Consider the following 16,719-nt stretch of genomic DNA (forward strand, 5'->3'; position numbering starts at 1 on the left):
ATCATATAACAAATAATTACATTACAAAACCTCTTTTTTCCCCAGAAATTCATCTAGAGATTGTTCTCACTATTTCTCACAAATGTAGATGATCATAACTTCAAAATCTTGATTAATTGACTGCTTAAAAATAATAAACCCCTATTTTCTATGCTCTATTTAAAATAAACTAAAAATAGTTAGTTCTCTCATATGTAATTTGTAAAAAATCCATTAGATTAATTTTAATCTCAATAGAAAATTGATTCTGCTCCTCACTGGCTTTGTATAAAGAAAAGCATACCTAAAGAATTCCCTTAGCATACTGCATGATATTTAGTAGAATTTATTAACTATTTGTAGCTTTGGAATTAGTACGTATTCAGCAAGGAAACATTCTTAATCTTTCCGTAGTTAACCTTTCATACCAAAGTTTTTCCATACAATTTTTCATCTCTGAATTTCTCAGAGTGTATATTAAAGGATTCAACATGGGGGTGATAATTGTATAAACTACAGTCAGGGATTTATCAATAGGAAAGTTGGAGACAGGTCTAACATACATGAAAATACAGGGAACAAAAAAGAGGACAACCACCATGATGTGGGAGCTGCAGGTGGACAGGGCTTTACGCCTCCCTTCCTCACTATACGTTTTAAGAGAGTTTAGAATAATCCCATAGGAGACTAAAAGAAGGATAAAGACAGTCATACAAATTGCTCCACCATTGGCAACCACAGTGAGGCCAATTAAATAAGTGTCAGTACATGCTAATCCCAGTAATGGGTACATGTCACAGATAAAGTGATCAATGACATTGGGGCCACAAAAAGGAAGGTTGTAAACAAAGATAACTTGAACAAAAGAGTGGGCAAAGCCTCCAGCACAGGCTGCCACTAATAGGAGAATGCAAACCCGACGATTCATGATGGTCATATAATGCAGCGGTTTACAGATGGCCACATAGCGATCATAGGCCATGAATACCAGGAGGAAGACCTCAGCACCACCAAATAAGTGTTCTACAAAGAGCTGGCCTATACAAGCTGAAACTGAAATTGTTCTTCTGTTGCAGATTAAGTCCATAATCAGTTTCGGTGAGAAGGCAGTGGAATAAACAGCGTCCATGAGTGACAGACAGGCAAGGAAGAAGTACATTGGAGAGTCCAAAGAGGGGCTGGCAATCACTGTCCCCACAATGAGCAGGTTGCCCACCATTGTCACAATGTAGATCAGTAAAAACATGACAAACAATGCTTTTCTCCCAGCAGGATCCCGGGTGAGACCCAGCAGGATAAATTCTGTCACATTGTTGGTCTGCCCCATTTAGTCTTACAAGGTTAGATTCAGAGAAAATAACTCAGGATAACACCTGCCATGAAATTGTGAACATGGCCAAGAAACATTTTATCATCAACAGCATTCCTCAGTTTACAGGATCCTCAGTTTTGAGGTGTGAATCCCAAGTGATTTTTAATAAGTATCTAGCAAATTTCTTTTCCACCATGCACCGTTGATGTGTTGATAACACTATTTCTCTTTTGGTGATTTTGTTGAGCCCCCAGCAAATGGGTTTGTTGTCAAGACTTAAGTGGATCTTTGTATCTAAGACCAAACAAAAGTTCCACAGTTATTAATATACTTAGACTTCTTATTTAAAATATTGTTTTTCATAAATGTCAGTGATGACAAGAAAAGGGTGTTAATTTTAAGAAATCCATACACTTGGTTGAAAATAAATCTAGAATACATCGACTAACATAAAGTCTATTGTTGGAGTTGGGTATTATTTTGTGGAGAATATCTTTATAATACTATCTATGTAGCTCTCATACAGCCCTGCTCCATCTCAAAGCTGCAATACTGTATCTAGACATTCTGTCATAAACATCTCAAATGACTTTGTTCTTTTGAAATTTCATATGAAATTTCAAGAAACTTGACTTTAAACTGTATCAAAAAGTTATAATAGAATACTTAAATTGGAGGACATATCATCTTATTCATTTTATGGATTTGATCACACCATTGATCCCAGAACTCAGGAGTCAGAGGCAGGCAGAACTCTGTGAGTTCAAGGCCAGCCTGGACTACAGAGTGAGTTCCAGGAAAGGCTCCAAAGCTACACAGAGAAACCCTGTCTCAAAAAGAAACAAAAAACAAAAAACAAAAACAAAAAAAGTCTACTGTGATTTTTACTTAAAGAATTAACATTCATATTGAAAACTCATTTAATAAATAATTTAATATAGTTCATAAAATATAATTGTAATTTAAAATAGTAATTTTATTAATCTGGGTCATAGCAGGTAACAGCACTATGTCCCAACAACTTTGCATGGATCATTTTAACTTTCAAAAATAAAAGTCCATGTCAAGTGCCTGGAATACAGTATACATTTATTTCCTCACATTCTAGCACATTTCATAATAAAATACATTTGTTAATGGACCCCCCAAACGATATTTCTTTCTTTTTTTAATATATTTATTTTTTTCATATAGCTATTTGTGTTTTAATTTTACATATCAAGCCATGGGTTCCCCAGTCCTCCCCAATCCCGCCCCTGATCCCACCTTCTCCCCAGCCCCTCTCCCCCATTCCCATCTCCTCCAGGTCAAAGACTCCCCTGGGGATTCAGCTCAACCTGGTAGATTCAGTACAGTACAGTCCCCTCCTTCCAGGCTGAGCAAAGTGTCCCCACATAAGCTCCAGGTTCCAAACAGCCAGCTCATGCACTAAGGACAGGTCCAAGTCCCACTGCTTGGGTGTCTCCCAAATAGTTCAAGCTACTTTTTCTTAAAAATCATATATAATACCCATAAATGAGATGATGAGGTATTTTCTATTGTTACATATGCACTAACATATAGCATTTATTACTTGACCTTGTATAAATTAAGCAATAATTACATTCTAACACTGGATACAACATAAAATGAGCATTCCAGTTAACTTATTGTTGTGACACCTTACATTTCTTTTTTTAAATCAGAAATTACCAAAGAGACTAATAAGCCGTGGGTCTGTTCAATATAAGAATATTTTTGTATCCCTAGGCCTTTGTCTCAATAATTGATATCTTGAGTTTTACTTTGATCCAGAAATCATTCTTACCTGTAAAAAGGGTGATTGCAATATATACATATATTTATATATTGTACAATATATAAAGACTTTTATAGACAGATTCAAAACAGCTTGACTAAAATTCAAATACTTACTCTATAAAGTAGCTGCATATTCATGCCCTCTATGAAAACATTTTCATACAGAAACAATGATGGTATGCTTGCACAAGTGTGTAAAAATCAACCAAATTAAACAACTGATTTAAGTATTCCTTATCATACTTATGTATTTCATCATGTGCAACTCACAGATTTGTAAACATTATATCGCGGTTTTTCTGTTCACATCGTAATTTTTATATTCTGAATAGTAGTGAGTTAATCTCTCTTGCCAAGATCCAGGTCATTTTCTCTAAAGATTTTTCAGGGGAAGAAAGCAGCTGAGGAATGATTGATTTCCTAATTTGAATTTGCTCCAAGTGTTCTGACTTCAGTTAAAACAGCCCAAAGAAGGAAGAAGTCGCAGATGCTTTACCCAATATCACCCTAGCAAAACTCAGTCTTACTGTGATGACCAGGTGCTCTCTGCCCAAGAATCCCTGAGGCATGAAGGCTAAGAACATGCAACTTCAGTGTGTTATAGTCTCTATTCTAATTATTGGAAGACAGTCCAGACTGTTCTAAACTTTAGTAGGAGCAAAATAGCTCATCAGAGTCTCAAAGTAATAGAAAGTTACATGATTAGTAGCTGCTGGAAGATTAAGAGTTGTTTTTTAAGGATGTGTCCCCAGTAGGTATAACTAGCTCCAGTGGATGGCCACAGACCCAAGAGCATATAGGCAGCCTTAATTGCACTCAGTGGGTTAGAAAATAAATGAATGAGGACACACTTTTGTGTGAATATGGGATGACAGTGGATCTGGGAAGGGAATAAGAGAAGAGGGTAACTATGATCAAAATACTAAGAACAAAATTCTCAAAGATTCAAAAAACGTATTTTTAAAAAGAAAATTGTATTAAATATTAACATATATAATGCTGAAAGAAAATGCCTAAGAATGAAATAATACATTTTCTTGAAGTTAACCATCCTCAATGGTTCTTAAGGTTTTCTTGACTCTTCTTCAAGGTAGCTCTCTGAGCCCTGAGAGGAAGGGATTGGTGAGGATACCACATATGGACTGACTGTTCCAAAATCTCTCACTCTCACATTGGTCTCTACATTAGTTCCCAACTGCTATAGGAGGAGAATGTTTCTCTGATGATGCCTGAGCATCACACTGATCTATGAGTATAGCAGAATGACTTCAGGAGTCCATTTCTTGCTATGTTCCATTAGTAAAACAGTACTATTTGGTTTTCTCCCTAAACAACAGGACTGATGCACATATGAACTCAAAGAGTCTGTGGCAGCACAGACAGAGCCTACACATGTTCAAGCCAAATGGGGTCTGTGCATTGAGGTGGGCATCAAAACACAAACTCCCATTCCTTTAATCAAGAAGCTATCTGCAACTGACCCCCACTTGCAAGGAAAAATTCGTTTCTGCAGAGGGGTCTTACTGTGTTTAGTAACCACATTTTACGGCAAGCCCTGTGCCTATAAGTAGGTGACCAACACAAAATGGTGGTGTTTTTGTAGACTCTTGGCTTGGTTTGCATTTTTGTTGTTGTTGTTCTACTGGTCTTTTGTCTATATGTTTTCTGATCTTGTGTTTTTGTGTTGTGTGTGTGGGGGTGTGTGTGTATGTGTGCTTCTTGTAGCTTTTTCCTTTCTTTGTTTTAAAATCTAGCTTGTTTCTCTGTTTGCTTTATAAAGAGAAAAAATTGTATGGAAGTAGGTGGATGAGGAGGAAGAAATGATCTGGGAAAATTTAGGGAATGAGAAACAGTGATCAGAATATATTGTATGGAAAAAAATCAATAAAAAGAAACATACTCAAAAGAAATCACACATTTTCAACAATACACAGAGAAAATACATCAAAATAGAAGCCAAAAATATTTTGAGGATTACAATGATGACTTTAGTCCTATCATTTGGCAGGCAGGGATCTGTCTGGATCTCTGTGAGTTCAAGGCCACACTGGAAACAGCCAGTTGTGGTGGCACACACCTTAAATACCAACACTAGTTAACCATGGTGGTCTGGAGGTCTGTATAGACAGACAGGAAGAGACAGAGCTGGGAAGGAAGAGGAAGTGATGTAGCTGAACAGAGAGAGCAAATAAAATGGCAGAATGGCAAGACATATATGCATGGGTAGACAGGAAGTATCTTGTATTTGTAAGCTGCTGAGTTGGTGAGATAAGGTTAGCTGTGGCTTTCCCTATTTCCCTGATCTCTCAGGTTGTTACCCCTATACTTGGATCAGTGATTTTTTTATTTAATAATACCTTAGAAATTCCTCTACAATTTTCCATAGTTTCCCTCAAAATTCAGATCTGCAGCATGTATGGCATCCAGACCAGCAAAACAGACTCTACTATTCCCTGCTTTTACTTTTCTTCCTTATGCTCCCCTTTCACTTAGAAACTGATGATTTCTCTGGAAGGCTGGATTAAACCTCTTCAGTCTTTCAATACAATGTGCATAGTTTCTCCTTGATCTGTGGGACATGAGATTAATTTGTGCTTGGACACAGCTCTTACACAGAGGGGCTTTCATTAGAGGGATAAAGGAAATGATTAGAAAAGTGAGAAGAAGAGAAATGATGGGTAATATGGGTATGAATATAAGAAAATACAATGATAAATATGTTTGAAAATATGACGATGGCATCCTTAGTTTTATACTTTGTCTATATTATTAATGAAAAAATAAGATCACCAAATATATAATAATTTTGACAATACTACATTCTCATGGAATATTAATAATTGAATTAGAAGGAAAAAATTATATGTTTTAAAACTTTCCCATCAAGAGAATATTGAAAATCTGAACTTCAATAAACCAAACATAAGAGCATGAAAGCTCAAAAAAGAAACACTACAGCAACTGTTTTCACATATTGACACTCACACAGTGATAGTGGGTAAGTTCACCACACTCTTGCCAATAGACAGGTCATCCAGACAAAAGCTGAACAGAGATATGTTGGAGCTTAATGAAGTCATAAACAAAAACTTACATAATATATCTCCCATAAAATATATAACTTCTTCTCAACACCTCATGGAATTTTCTATGTAATTGACCATATGCTGGGATAGAAAACAAGTTTCAACAAATAAAAGAAAATTGAAATAATGCCCTGTATCCTATCTGGCCACCACAGATTAAATCTGGATATCAAAAATAGAAATAACAGAAAGCTTATAAACTCATGAAAACTGAACAATTCACTACTGAATAAAAATGAGTCAAGAAAGTAATTAAGAAATTAAAATCTCGACCATTCCATTACCTGAACAGGGATGGAGTGAAAAATCAGTGAAATAGATTCCATGATAGAGGGAAACATCATGGGGACAGAGAGAAATTGAGTGCTAGGGAAGTTCCCATGAATCCCCAGGGATGACCCCAACTTGGACTTCTAGAAATAGTGAGGGGGTTGCCTGAACTGAGCTAACTTGCCCCAGAGATCAGATTGGAGAATATTCTAACTGTCATCACAGCTTTTCTCCAATGACTGATGGAGGCTGATGTAGAAATCCACAGCTAGGAAGTAGGCAGAGCTCCAGGAGTCCAGTCCATGAGAGAAAAGAGGGATTCTATGAGAAAGTGCATCAAGATCATAATGGGGATACTGCAGAGACAACCAAACCAAACTAGTAGGAACTCATGAAAGTTGGATCAATGACTATGGAGCCTGCATGGGACTGGACTGAGCCCTCTGCATGGCAAGACAGCTGTATAGATTGATCTGCTTGTCCCCTCCCACCCATGCCCATCCCCTGGCAGTGGGATTAGAATCTGTCACTGGTACATGAGCTGGTGTTTTGGACCCCTCTACCTATGATGGGACACCTCATGCAGCCTTGAGGCAGAGGGAAGGGCTTGGACTTGCCTCTACTGGATGTGCCTACTCATGGGAGGCCTTGCCTTCTTGTTGAGGGAAGTGGGGATTGTAGACAAGATGAGATGGCCAAACACCCTAATGGTCGTGCTGGAACTCTCATCAAATAACTGATGGAAGTGGCTGCAGAGATCCTCAGCCAGGCCCCAGGTGGAGCTCCAGGAGTCCAATTGTCAAGAAAGAGGAGGGACTGTAAGAGTACGAATTGTTGAGACCAAGATTGGAAAAGCACAGGGACAAATAGCCAAACTAATGGAAACACATGAATTATGAACCAAAAGCTGTGGAGCCCCCAACTGGAACAGGCCCTCTAGATAAGTGATACAATTGAATAGCTTGAACTACTTGGGAGGCATCCAGGCTGTGGGACCAGGACCTGTCCTTACTACATGAGCTGACTGTTTGGAATCTTGGGCTTACACAGGGACACTTTGCTCATCCTGGAAGAAGGGGACTGGACCTGCCTGTACTGAATATAGCAGGTTGAATTGAATCCCCAGAGGATTCTTGGCCCTGGAGGACATGGGAATGGATGGGAGGGGCTGGGGAGAAGGCAGAGGCAGGGGCGGGATGGGAGAGGACAGGGGAACCCATGGCTGATGTGTAAAATTTAAACAAAAAAATAATAAATAAAAACAAAAAACAAAAACAAAAAACAAAACAAAACAAACAAACAAACAAACAAAACATGAGCTCAATATAGGGGTGAAAGCCTTAGATCAGGGAAATAGTAAAAGCCACCAACCAACCTTATCTCACCAACTCTGAAGCTTCCAAATGTGCACCACCACTTCCTGTCTATCCCTTGCTGTTATGTCCTCTCATTGGCTCTCTTAGCCCAACTACCTCACTTCCTCTTCCTATACAGCTCTGTCACTTTCTGTCTGTCTGTACAGACCTCCAAATCTCTATGGATGGTACTGGTATTAAAGGCATGTGTCACTAGGCTTAGCTCACTAGTATAGCCTCAAACACACAGACATCTTGCCTCCTAAGGGATTAAGGGCATGTATTGCCTGACTTCTTGTTTATTTAAAATGGCTGGCCTTTTCCCCTTGATCTCCAGGCATGCTTTATTTATTAACAAATAAAATATCACCACATTTCAGTACAAATAAAATATCATCATGGAGGCATTGGGGGTTAGGGAGGAGGAGGCTGAGGGGGTGGGAGGAGGGAAGAGGGGTATCTTTGATTGGTGTATAAAATTAATGGAGAAATTTTCTTAATAAAAAGAAAGGAATTAAAATCTTTTTCGAATCCAGTGTTTGGGGATCTGGTTTGTTGGTTGGTTGGTTGGTTGGTTGGTTGGTTGGATGGTTGGTTGATGGGGATTTTGTGGTTGTATTGGATTTTTGTTCATTTTCCAGAAATAACTTAAAGTTGAGTGGGTAGGGAGGGCGAGAGGATCAGGAAGGACTTGGGGGAGGAGAAGAACATGATCAAAATATATCTAAACTTAAAAAATGTTTTAAATAATAAAAAAATGTTCTGGAAAGACAAGGGATACAAGCAACATACCTCAGCATAATAAAGGTGATCTACAGCAAGCTCAGAGCCAACATCAACCTACATGGGAATAGAAACAAAGCATTTACACTAAAATTTCAAACAAGACAAGTCTGGTCTCTTCATACCTATTCATTATGGTACTGGAAGTGTCATCTAGAGTAATAGGTCAACTGGAGGAGATCAAAGAGATACCAATAGGAAAGGAAGCAGTCCTATTATTGTGCACATAAGGAACCCTAAAATTCCTACCAGGAACCTCCTACAGGAAACTCTATACAAGATTAATGCACAAAAATCAGAAGCGCTCCTGTATACAAATGAGAAGTAGACTGAGAAAGAAATCATGGAAACAATACCTTTCACAATAACCTCATAAAACATAAGATATCTTGAGATAACTCTAACCAAGCAAGTGAAGGACTTTTATATTAAAACTTTAAGACACCGAAGAAAGAAACTGAAGATGAGAGCAGAAATGGAAGGATATTCCATGCTCATGGATTGCTTGGATTGATTTGGTAAAAATGCCATCCTATCAAAAGCAATTTACAGATTAAGAGTAATCACTATCAAATATCCCTCACAATTCTTCATAGAAATTAAAAGGAAAAATTTCAGCTTAATATGAAAATATATGCACACACACACACTGTCCCAATCAAACAAACAAAACCACAAAATATCTAAAATAATTGTGAATAATTAAAGAAATGCTGATGTTATCACCATTACCAACCTCACATTGTACTACAACCCTATAGTAATAGAAACAGCATGGAATTGGTAAAAAGTTTACATGTTGATCAATAGAACTGAATTGAAGATACAGACATAAATCCATACACATATGAACACTTTCGTTTTTTTAAAGAAACACAGGATAATATCTTTAACTATGGTGCTGGTCAAACTGGACCACTACATGTAGAAGAGTCAAAAATCAAGAATCACAATCCACACTTAACAACCTGTACACACCTGACCTACAAATGGACCAAAAACCTCAACATAAAACCAGATGCCTTAAATCTGATAGAAGAGAAAGTGAGGAATAGCTCTAGCTCATTGGCACAGGAAAAGACTTTCTGAACAGAACACTGTTAGCACAGTCAGGAAGAAAACAATAAATGAGACCTCATGAAATTTAAAAGTTTCTGCACAACAAAAGGACACTATCATTTGGGCAAAGCAGTGGATCCTTACTCATCAGGGAAATGCAAATCAAAATCTCTTTGAGATTTCATCTTACACCAGGCAGAATTGTCAAGACCAATAAAAAAAAAAAAAAAAAAAAAAAAAACAAGGGAACTGATACTGGTTAGGATATAAAATAATGGGAAAACTCATCCATTGCTGGTTGGAGTACAAAATTGTACAACCACTGTGGAAATCACTGTGGTGCTTCCTCATAAGGCTGGTAATTGATCTAACTCCAGATCCAGCTATATCACTCTTGAGCATGTGTCCAAAGGACTCTACATTTTACTACAGAGGCACTTGCTCAATTTGTTCATGATTCCTCTATTCAAAATACCCAGAAATTTGAAACAAACTATATGTCCTGCCACAATGAATGGGAAAAAATGTATATTTATAAAATGGGACTTTACTCAGTTGTTTTTAAAAATGAAATTTACAGGTAAATGGATGGATCTAGAAAAAAATCATCCTTAATGAGGTAACCCAGACAATAAAAGACAGATATGATATGTATTCACTTATATATGGAGGTTATCTTTTAAATCTTCTATAAGCAAGATACAATCCATATAACCACAAAGGTTAGGTATAGATTAAGGGACTGGAGGGGAGGATTGGGTCTTCCTGGGAAGACAATATAGAGTAGATAGTTAAGGATTGTTGAGGAAAGCACTGGAATGGGAAGAGTCAAATAGGGAGGAGGAGAGACAAGGAATCTAGAAAAGGAATATGGGGAGTGACAGCTAAAACTAAGGGCCACGTGAGAAGTTGTATGAAAATCTAATACAGCAAAGACTTCCTGTAATATATACATACAGAAGGAAGAACTAAATGAAATCTCCAAATAATGGAGGAGACAGAGCCCCAGCTAGTCCACTCTTTTCACCAAATGAAACTTCTAGGATCAGGAATGGATTGCATATGTTTGTGTTATTGGTCAAAGGAGTCCTATGGCAACCCCCAAAAGACCAGACAATTGACAAGGCTATTATTGGTAGCTCTCCATAAACTGACAGTAAGGTTCTACTGCTGAAGACAATAACTACACAGCTCATTGGACACCTAGATGTCAAACTGGTGCCTGCCTAGAGCTCACCCTTAAGGATTAGTGTTCATGATTCTCAAAGTATTCTCCATGTTACAAAAAGAGAAAGGTAAATACCAACCAAGCTTCAAACCTTTGATTTACAATGGTAACTTGCATGTTAAATGTGCTAGTGCAATAGTGGCACAAAGCTTGTGAGATTTACCAACCATTATTTGATTGGATTTAAGTCCCATTCTATGAGATGGAACCCATTACCAACAACAATGCCTCCAAACCTCATGATGTCATGAGGTCATTGTTTTTCTTTGCTAAGTAGTACTCCATTGTGTATATGAACCATATTATCTTTATCCATTCTTCAGTTGAAGGGTATCTAGGTTGTTTCTAGGATCTGGCTATGACAAATAATGCTGATATGAACATAATTGAGCAAATGCCCTTGAGGTGTGATTGAGCATTCCTTGGGTATATGCCCAAGAGTGCTATACCTGGGTCTTGGGGGAGATGGATTCCCAATTTTCTAAGGAAGTGCCATAGAGATTTCCAAAATGATTGTACAAGCTTTCATTCCCACCAGCAGTGGAGGAGAGTTCCCCTTGCTCCACATCCTCTAAAACATAAGATGTCTGCTGTGTTTTTGAACTTAGCCATTCTGACAGGTGTAAGGTGGTATCTCAGAGTCCTTTTGATTTACATTTCCCAGGTAATTAGGTATGTTGAGCATTTCCTTAAATGTCTCTCAGCCATCTGAAATTCCCCCGTGGAGAATTCTGTTTAGTTCTATAGCCCATTTCTTAATTGGACTGCTGGGTATTTTGATGTCTAATTTCTTGAGTTCTTTATATATTCTGGATATCAGCCCTCTGTCAGTTGTGGGGTTGGTGAAGACCTTTTCCCATTCTGTAGGCTGTTGCTTTGTCTTGTTGACCTTATCCTTTGCTCTACAAAAGCTTCTCAGTTACAACAGGTCCCATTGATTGATTGTTTCCCTCAGTGTCTCTGCTACTGGTGTTATACTTAGAAAGTGATCTCCAGTGTCAATGTGTTCAAGAGTACTTCCTACTTTCTCTTCTATCAGGTTCAGAGTAACTGGATTTATGTTCAGGTCTTTGATCCACTTGGATTTAAGTTTTGTGCATGGTGACAGACATGGATCATTGACATCCAGTTATGCCAGCATCATTTGTTGAACATGATTTCTCTCTTCCATTGTATATTTTTGACTTCTTTGTCAAAAATTATATCTTCATAGGTGTGCGGGTTAATATCAGCATCTTCAATTCGATTCCATTGGTCCACATGTCGGTTTTTATGGCAGTATCAAGCTATTTTTATTATGGTAGCTCTATAGTAGAGCTTGAGGTCAGGGATTGCGATGCCTCCAGAAGTTGTTTTATTGTACAGGATTCTTTTGGCTATCCTGGGCTTTTTGTTATTCCACATGAAGTTGAGTATTATTCTTTCCAGATCTGTGAAGAATTGTGTTGGTAATTTGATGGGGATTGCATTGAATCTGTAGATTGCTTTAGGTAAGATCGCCATTTTTATTGTGTTAATCCTGCCTATCCATGATCATGGGAGATCTTTCCATTTTCCGACAACTTCTTCAATTTCTTTTTTCAGGGACTTAAAGTTCTTGTCATATAGGTCCTTCACATGCTTAGTTAGAGTAACCCCAAGGTATTTTTATATCATTTGTGGCTATTGTAAAGGGTGATGTATCTCTGATTTCCTTCTCAGGAAATCTGTCTATTGTATATAGGAGGGCTACTGATTTTCTTTTAGTTGATCTTGTATCCTGCTCTGTTGCTGAAGGTTTTTATTAGCTTTATCAGTTCTTTTGTTGAATTTTTGGGGTCACTCATGTATACTATCATGTCATCTGCAAATAGGGAAAGCTTGACTTCTTCCTTTCCAATTTGTACTCCCTTAATCTCTTTATGTTGTCTTATAGCTCTGGCTAGAACTTCAAGTACTATATTGAATAAGTATGGGGAGAGTTGATCATGTGGTTTTTTCCTTTGAGTTTATTTATATGGTGTTTTACATTGAGGGACTTTCTTATGTTGAGCCACCCTTGCATCCCTGGGATGAAGACTACTTGATCATGGTGGATAATTGTTTTGATGTGTTCTTGGAGTCTGTTCGCCAGAATTTTATTGAGCATTTTTTCATCTATGTTCATGAGGGAGATCGTTCTGTAATTCTCTTTCTTTGTTGCATCTTTGGTTTAGGAATCAGGGTAATTGTAGCCTCATAGAAGGAGTTTGGTAATGTACTTTCTGCTTCTATTGTGTGGAACAATTTAAAGAGTATTGGTATTAAGTCTTCTTTGAAGATCTGGTAGAATTCTGCAGTGAAACCATCTGGTCCTGGGCTTTTTTTGGTTGGGAGACTTTTAATGACTGATTCTATTTCCTTAGGGGTTATTGGACTATTTAAATGGTTTATCTGGTCTTGATTTAAGTTAGGTATGTGGTACCTATCCAGGAAATTATCCATTTCTTTTAGATTTTCCAGTTTTGTGGAGTAGAGGTTTTTAAGTATGACCCGATGATTCTCTGGATTTCCTCATTGTCTGTTGTTATATCCCCCTTTTCATTTCTGATTTTGTTAATTTGGATGCTCTCTCTCTGTCTTTTGGTTAGTTTGGATAAGGGCTTGTCTGTCTTGTTGATCTTCTCAAGGAACCAACTCTTTGTTTCATTAATCCTTTGTATTGTTCTCTTTATTTCTATTTTATTAATTTCAGCTCTCAATTTGATAATTTCCTGGCGTCTGATCCTCCTGGGAGACTTTACTTCTCCTTGTTTAAGGGCTTTTAGGTGTGCTGTCAAGTCACTAGCATGATATTTCTCTAGCTTCTTTATGTGGGCATTCAGTGCTATGAATTTCCCTCTTAGCCCTGCTTTCATAGTATCCCATAAGTTTGGGTATGTAGTGTATTCATTTTCATTGATCTCTACGAAGTCTTCAATTTCTTTCTTTTTTTCTTCCTTAACCCATTGGTGATTCAGTTGAGCCTTATTCAGTTTCCAAGAGATTGTAGGATTTCTGTAGTTTTTTCTGTTGTTGAAATCTAACTTTAAAACATGGTGGTCTGATAGAACACAGGAGGTTATTCCAAATTTTTGTATCTGTTGAGATTTGCTTTGTGGCCAAGTATGTGGTCGATTTTAGAGAAGGTTCCAAGGTGCTGAGAAGAAGGTATATTCTTTTTGGTTTGGGTGGAATGTTCTGTAGATGATGATTAAGTCCATTTGAGCTTTAACATCTGTTAAGTCCATTATGTCTCTGTTAAGTTTCAATTTGGCTGATCTGTCCAGAGGTGAAAGTGGGGTGTTGAAGTCTCCCACTATTAATGTGTGGGGTTTTATATGTGATTTGAGCATAAGTAATGTTTCTTTTACATATGTGGGTGCCCTTGTGTTTGGGGCATAAATGTTCAAAATTGAGACTTCATCTTGGTGGATCTTCCCTGTGATGAGTATGTAATGTCCTTCATCATCTCTTTTGATTGATTTTAGTATGAAGTCTATTTTTCTGGATATTAGGATGGCTACACCAGCTTGCTTCTTAAGACCATTTGATTGGAAAGTATTTTCCCAGCCTTTTATTCTTAGGAGGTGTCGTGTCTTTGAGGTTGAGATGTGTTTCTTGTATGCAGCAGAAAGATGGGTCCTGTTTTTGTATCTATTCTGTTAGTCTGTTTCTTTGTATAGGCGAATTAAGTCCATTTTTTAAGGGATATTAATGACCAGTGATTGTTCATTCCTGTTGTTATTTTTATTTTTTGGTGGTAGTGTGTGTGTACTTCTCTTCTTTGGGGTTAACTGCTGTGGTGTTATCTATTGCCTGTGTTTTCATGGGTGTATCTGACTTCCTTAGGTTGGAATTTTCCTTCTAGTGCTTTCTGTAGGCCTGGGTTTGTGGATAAGTATTGTTTAAATCTGGTTTTGTCTTGAAAGGTCTTGTTCACTCCATCTATGGTGATTGAAAGTTTTGCTGTGTATATTAGTCTAGCCTGGCATCCATGGTCTCTTAGTGTCTGCATTATATCTGTCCAGGTCCTTCTGGCTTTCAAAGTCTCCATTGAGAAATCAGTGTTATTCTGATGGTTTTGCCTTTATAAGTCACTTGGCCTTTTTCCTTTGCTGCCCTTAATATTCTTTCTTTATTCTTTACATTTAGTTGTTTAATTATTATGTGGCGACAGGAGTTTTTTGGGGGGTTTATTCTGTTTGGTGTTCTATAGGCTTCTTGTATCTTCATAGGCATTTCCTTCTTTAAGTTGGGAAAGTTTTCTTCTATGATCTTGTTAAATATATTTTCTGTGCCTTTGAGTTGCTATTCTTCTCCTTCCTCTATTCCCATTATTTGTAGGTTTGGTCTTTTCATGGTGTCCCAAATTTCTTGGACATTTTGGGTCATGACTGTTGGTTTTAGTGTTTTCTTTGACTAATGAATCTATTTCTTCTAATGTATCTTCAATACCAGAGATCCTGTCTTCCATCTCTTGCAATCTGTTGGTTATACTTGCCTCTGAAGTTCTTGTTTGTTTACTCAGATTTTCTATTTCCAGCATTTCTTCTGCTAGTGTCTTCTTCATTGTTTCTATTTCCCTCTTCAGGTCTTGGACTGTCACCCTTGCTTTTTCATGATTTTCTTTCAAGGATTTTTTGTTTTCTTCTGCTTTAATTGTCCTTTCCTCTAGTTTTTTATAGCATTCTTCCCATTTTTTGTTTGTCTGTTCCTCTACTTTATTTTTGCTTTCTTCTTTATAAGGTTCTAGCCTCGTCATGATGTTACTTATAAGGTTGTTTTCTTCTTCTTCTTCCATTCCGTGATGTTCAGGTCTAGCTGTTGGAGAAGGGCTAGGTTCTGGTGATGCTGTATTGCTCTTTATTTTGTTGCATGTACTTCTGCCTTGAAGTCTGCCCATCTCCTCTTGGGTTCGTTTTTGGTCTTATCAGTGTACTTGGTCCAGAGATAACTATAGATTTAGGGAGCCTCTCTCTCCTCCAGATGGAAGCTCTGGGCCAGATGGGAGTGCTGGTCCAGATGAAAGTGCTGGCCAGATAGGAGCTGGGGGGCTGTACTCTGAGTTGGGAAGTCCCTGGGGGTCTCCTTATTTTGTCCAGATGGGAGCTCCTCTTGTCCAGATGGGAGTTCCTCTGGTCTCTGGTCCAGATGGGAGTTCCAGGGCAGGATGGAAGCAGAGGGCTGGTCTCTGATTCTCAGGAAGTGGCTGGGGTCTCCAGCAGATGGGTGTAGAGACTGCAGGGTCTGCCTGCAGTCTTTGTAAAGGGGAGCCTTCCCGCAGGACCCGCTGATGGCTGAATACTGGGGCCAAGTTGGTCAGGTCCTCCTGGGATGGCCTGTGTCCAGCGGTAGGACTCAGGGGCAATTGCCTCTCTGGCTATAACCCCAGGCACTCACCTCTGGTTCAGATGGGAGTTTCTGGGTGGACAGGAGCTGATGCTTGGTCTCTGAGTCTCAGGAAGTGGCTGGGATCTCCAGAAGATGGGTATGGGGGTAGGGTGTGGAAAGGTCACTTTCTTCTTCTTCTCCTGTCTTGTGATGTTCAGATCTTGCTGTTGGAGGAGGGCTAAGTTCTGGTGATGTTGTATGGCTCTTTATGTTGTTGTATGTACTTCTGCCTTGACATCTGCCCACCTTTTCCTCTAATGGGTATAGGAGATGTCTATGTCTGAGTGAGTTGCTGTTGGTCCACTCTGTGCTTTTTGTGTCTATATCTCAGGGGGCTTTTCTGGGTCTAATCTTAGCTATTGGTCTAATTGGAGCAGACAAATTCTGTGTCTCAGGGAGCTGCTCTTGGGTCCACCCAAGCTAGTTGATTCTGTGAGTCACAGATGCTTTCTTGGT

General features: G+C 38.4%; 1 protein-coding gene across 1 annotated transcript; it reads right to left on the reverse strand.

Annotated features, from left to right (window-relative positions):
• Window positions 1–305: 305 nt before the first annotated feature.
• Window positions 306–1,356, reverse strand: LOC118582779 (olfactory receptor 4A16-like). The gene has a single exon (XM_036185879.1). It carries the CDS (start codon window positions 1,304–1,306, stop codon window positions 362–364), a length of 945 nt encoding a protein of 314 aa, XP_036041772.1. The 5' UTR covers window positions 1,307–1,356; the 3' UTR covers window positions 306–361.
• Between the last annotated feature and the right edge of the window lie 15,363 nt (window positions 1,357–16,719).

The sequence above is a fragment of the Onychomys torridus genome, chromosome 4 (genome assembly GCF_903995425.1).
Source record: "Onychomys torridus chromosome 4, mOncTor1.1, whole genome shotgun sequence".
Lineage (NCBI taxonomy): Eukaryota > Metazoa > Chordata > Mammalia > Rodentia > Cricetidae > Onychomys > Onychomys torridus.

Bases quoted from the DNA above. Each gene is read 5' to 3' on its own strand.
- LOC118582779 (XM_036185879.1), bottom strand. From the start codon at position 1,306: ATGGGGCAGACCAACAATGTGACAGAATTTATCCTGCTGGGTCTCACC.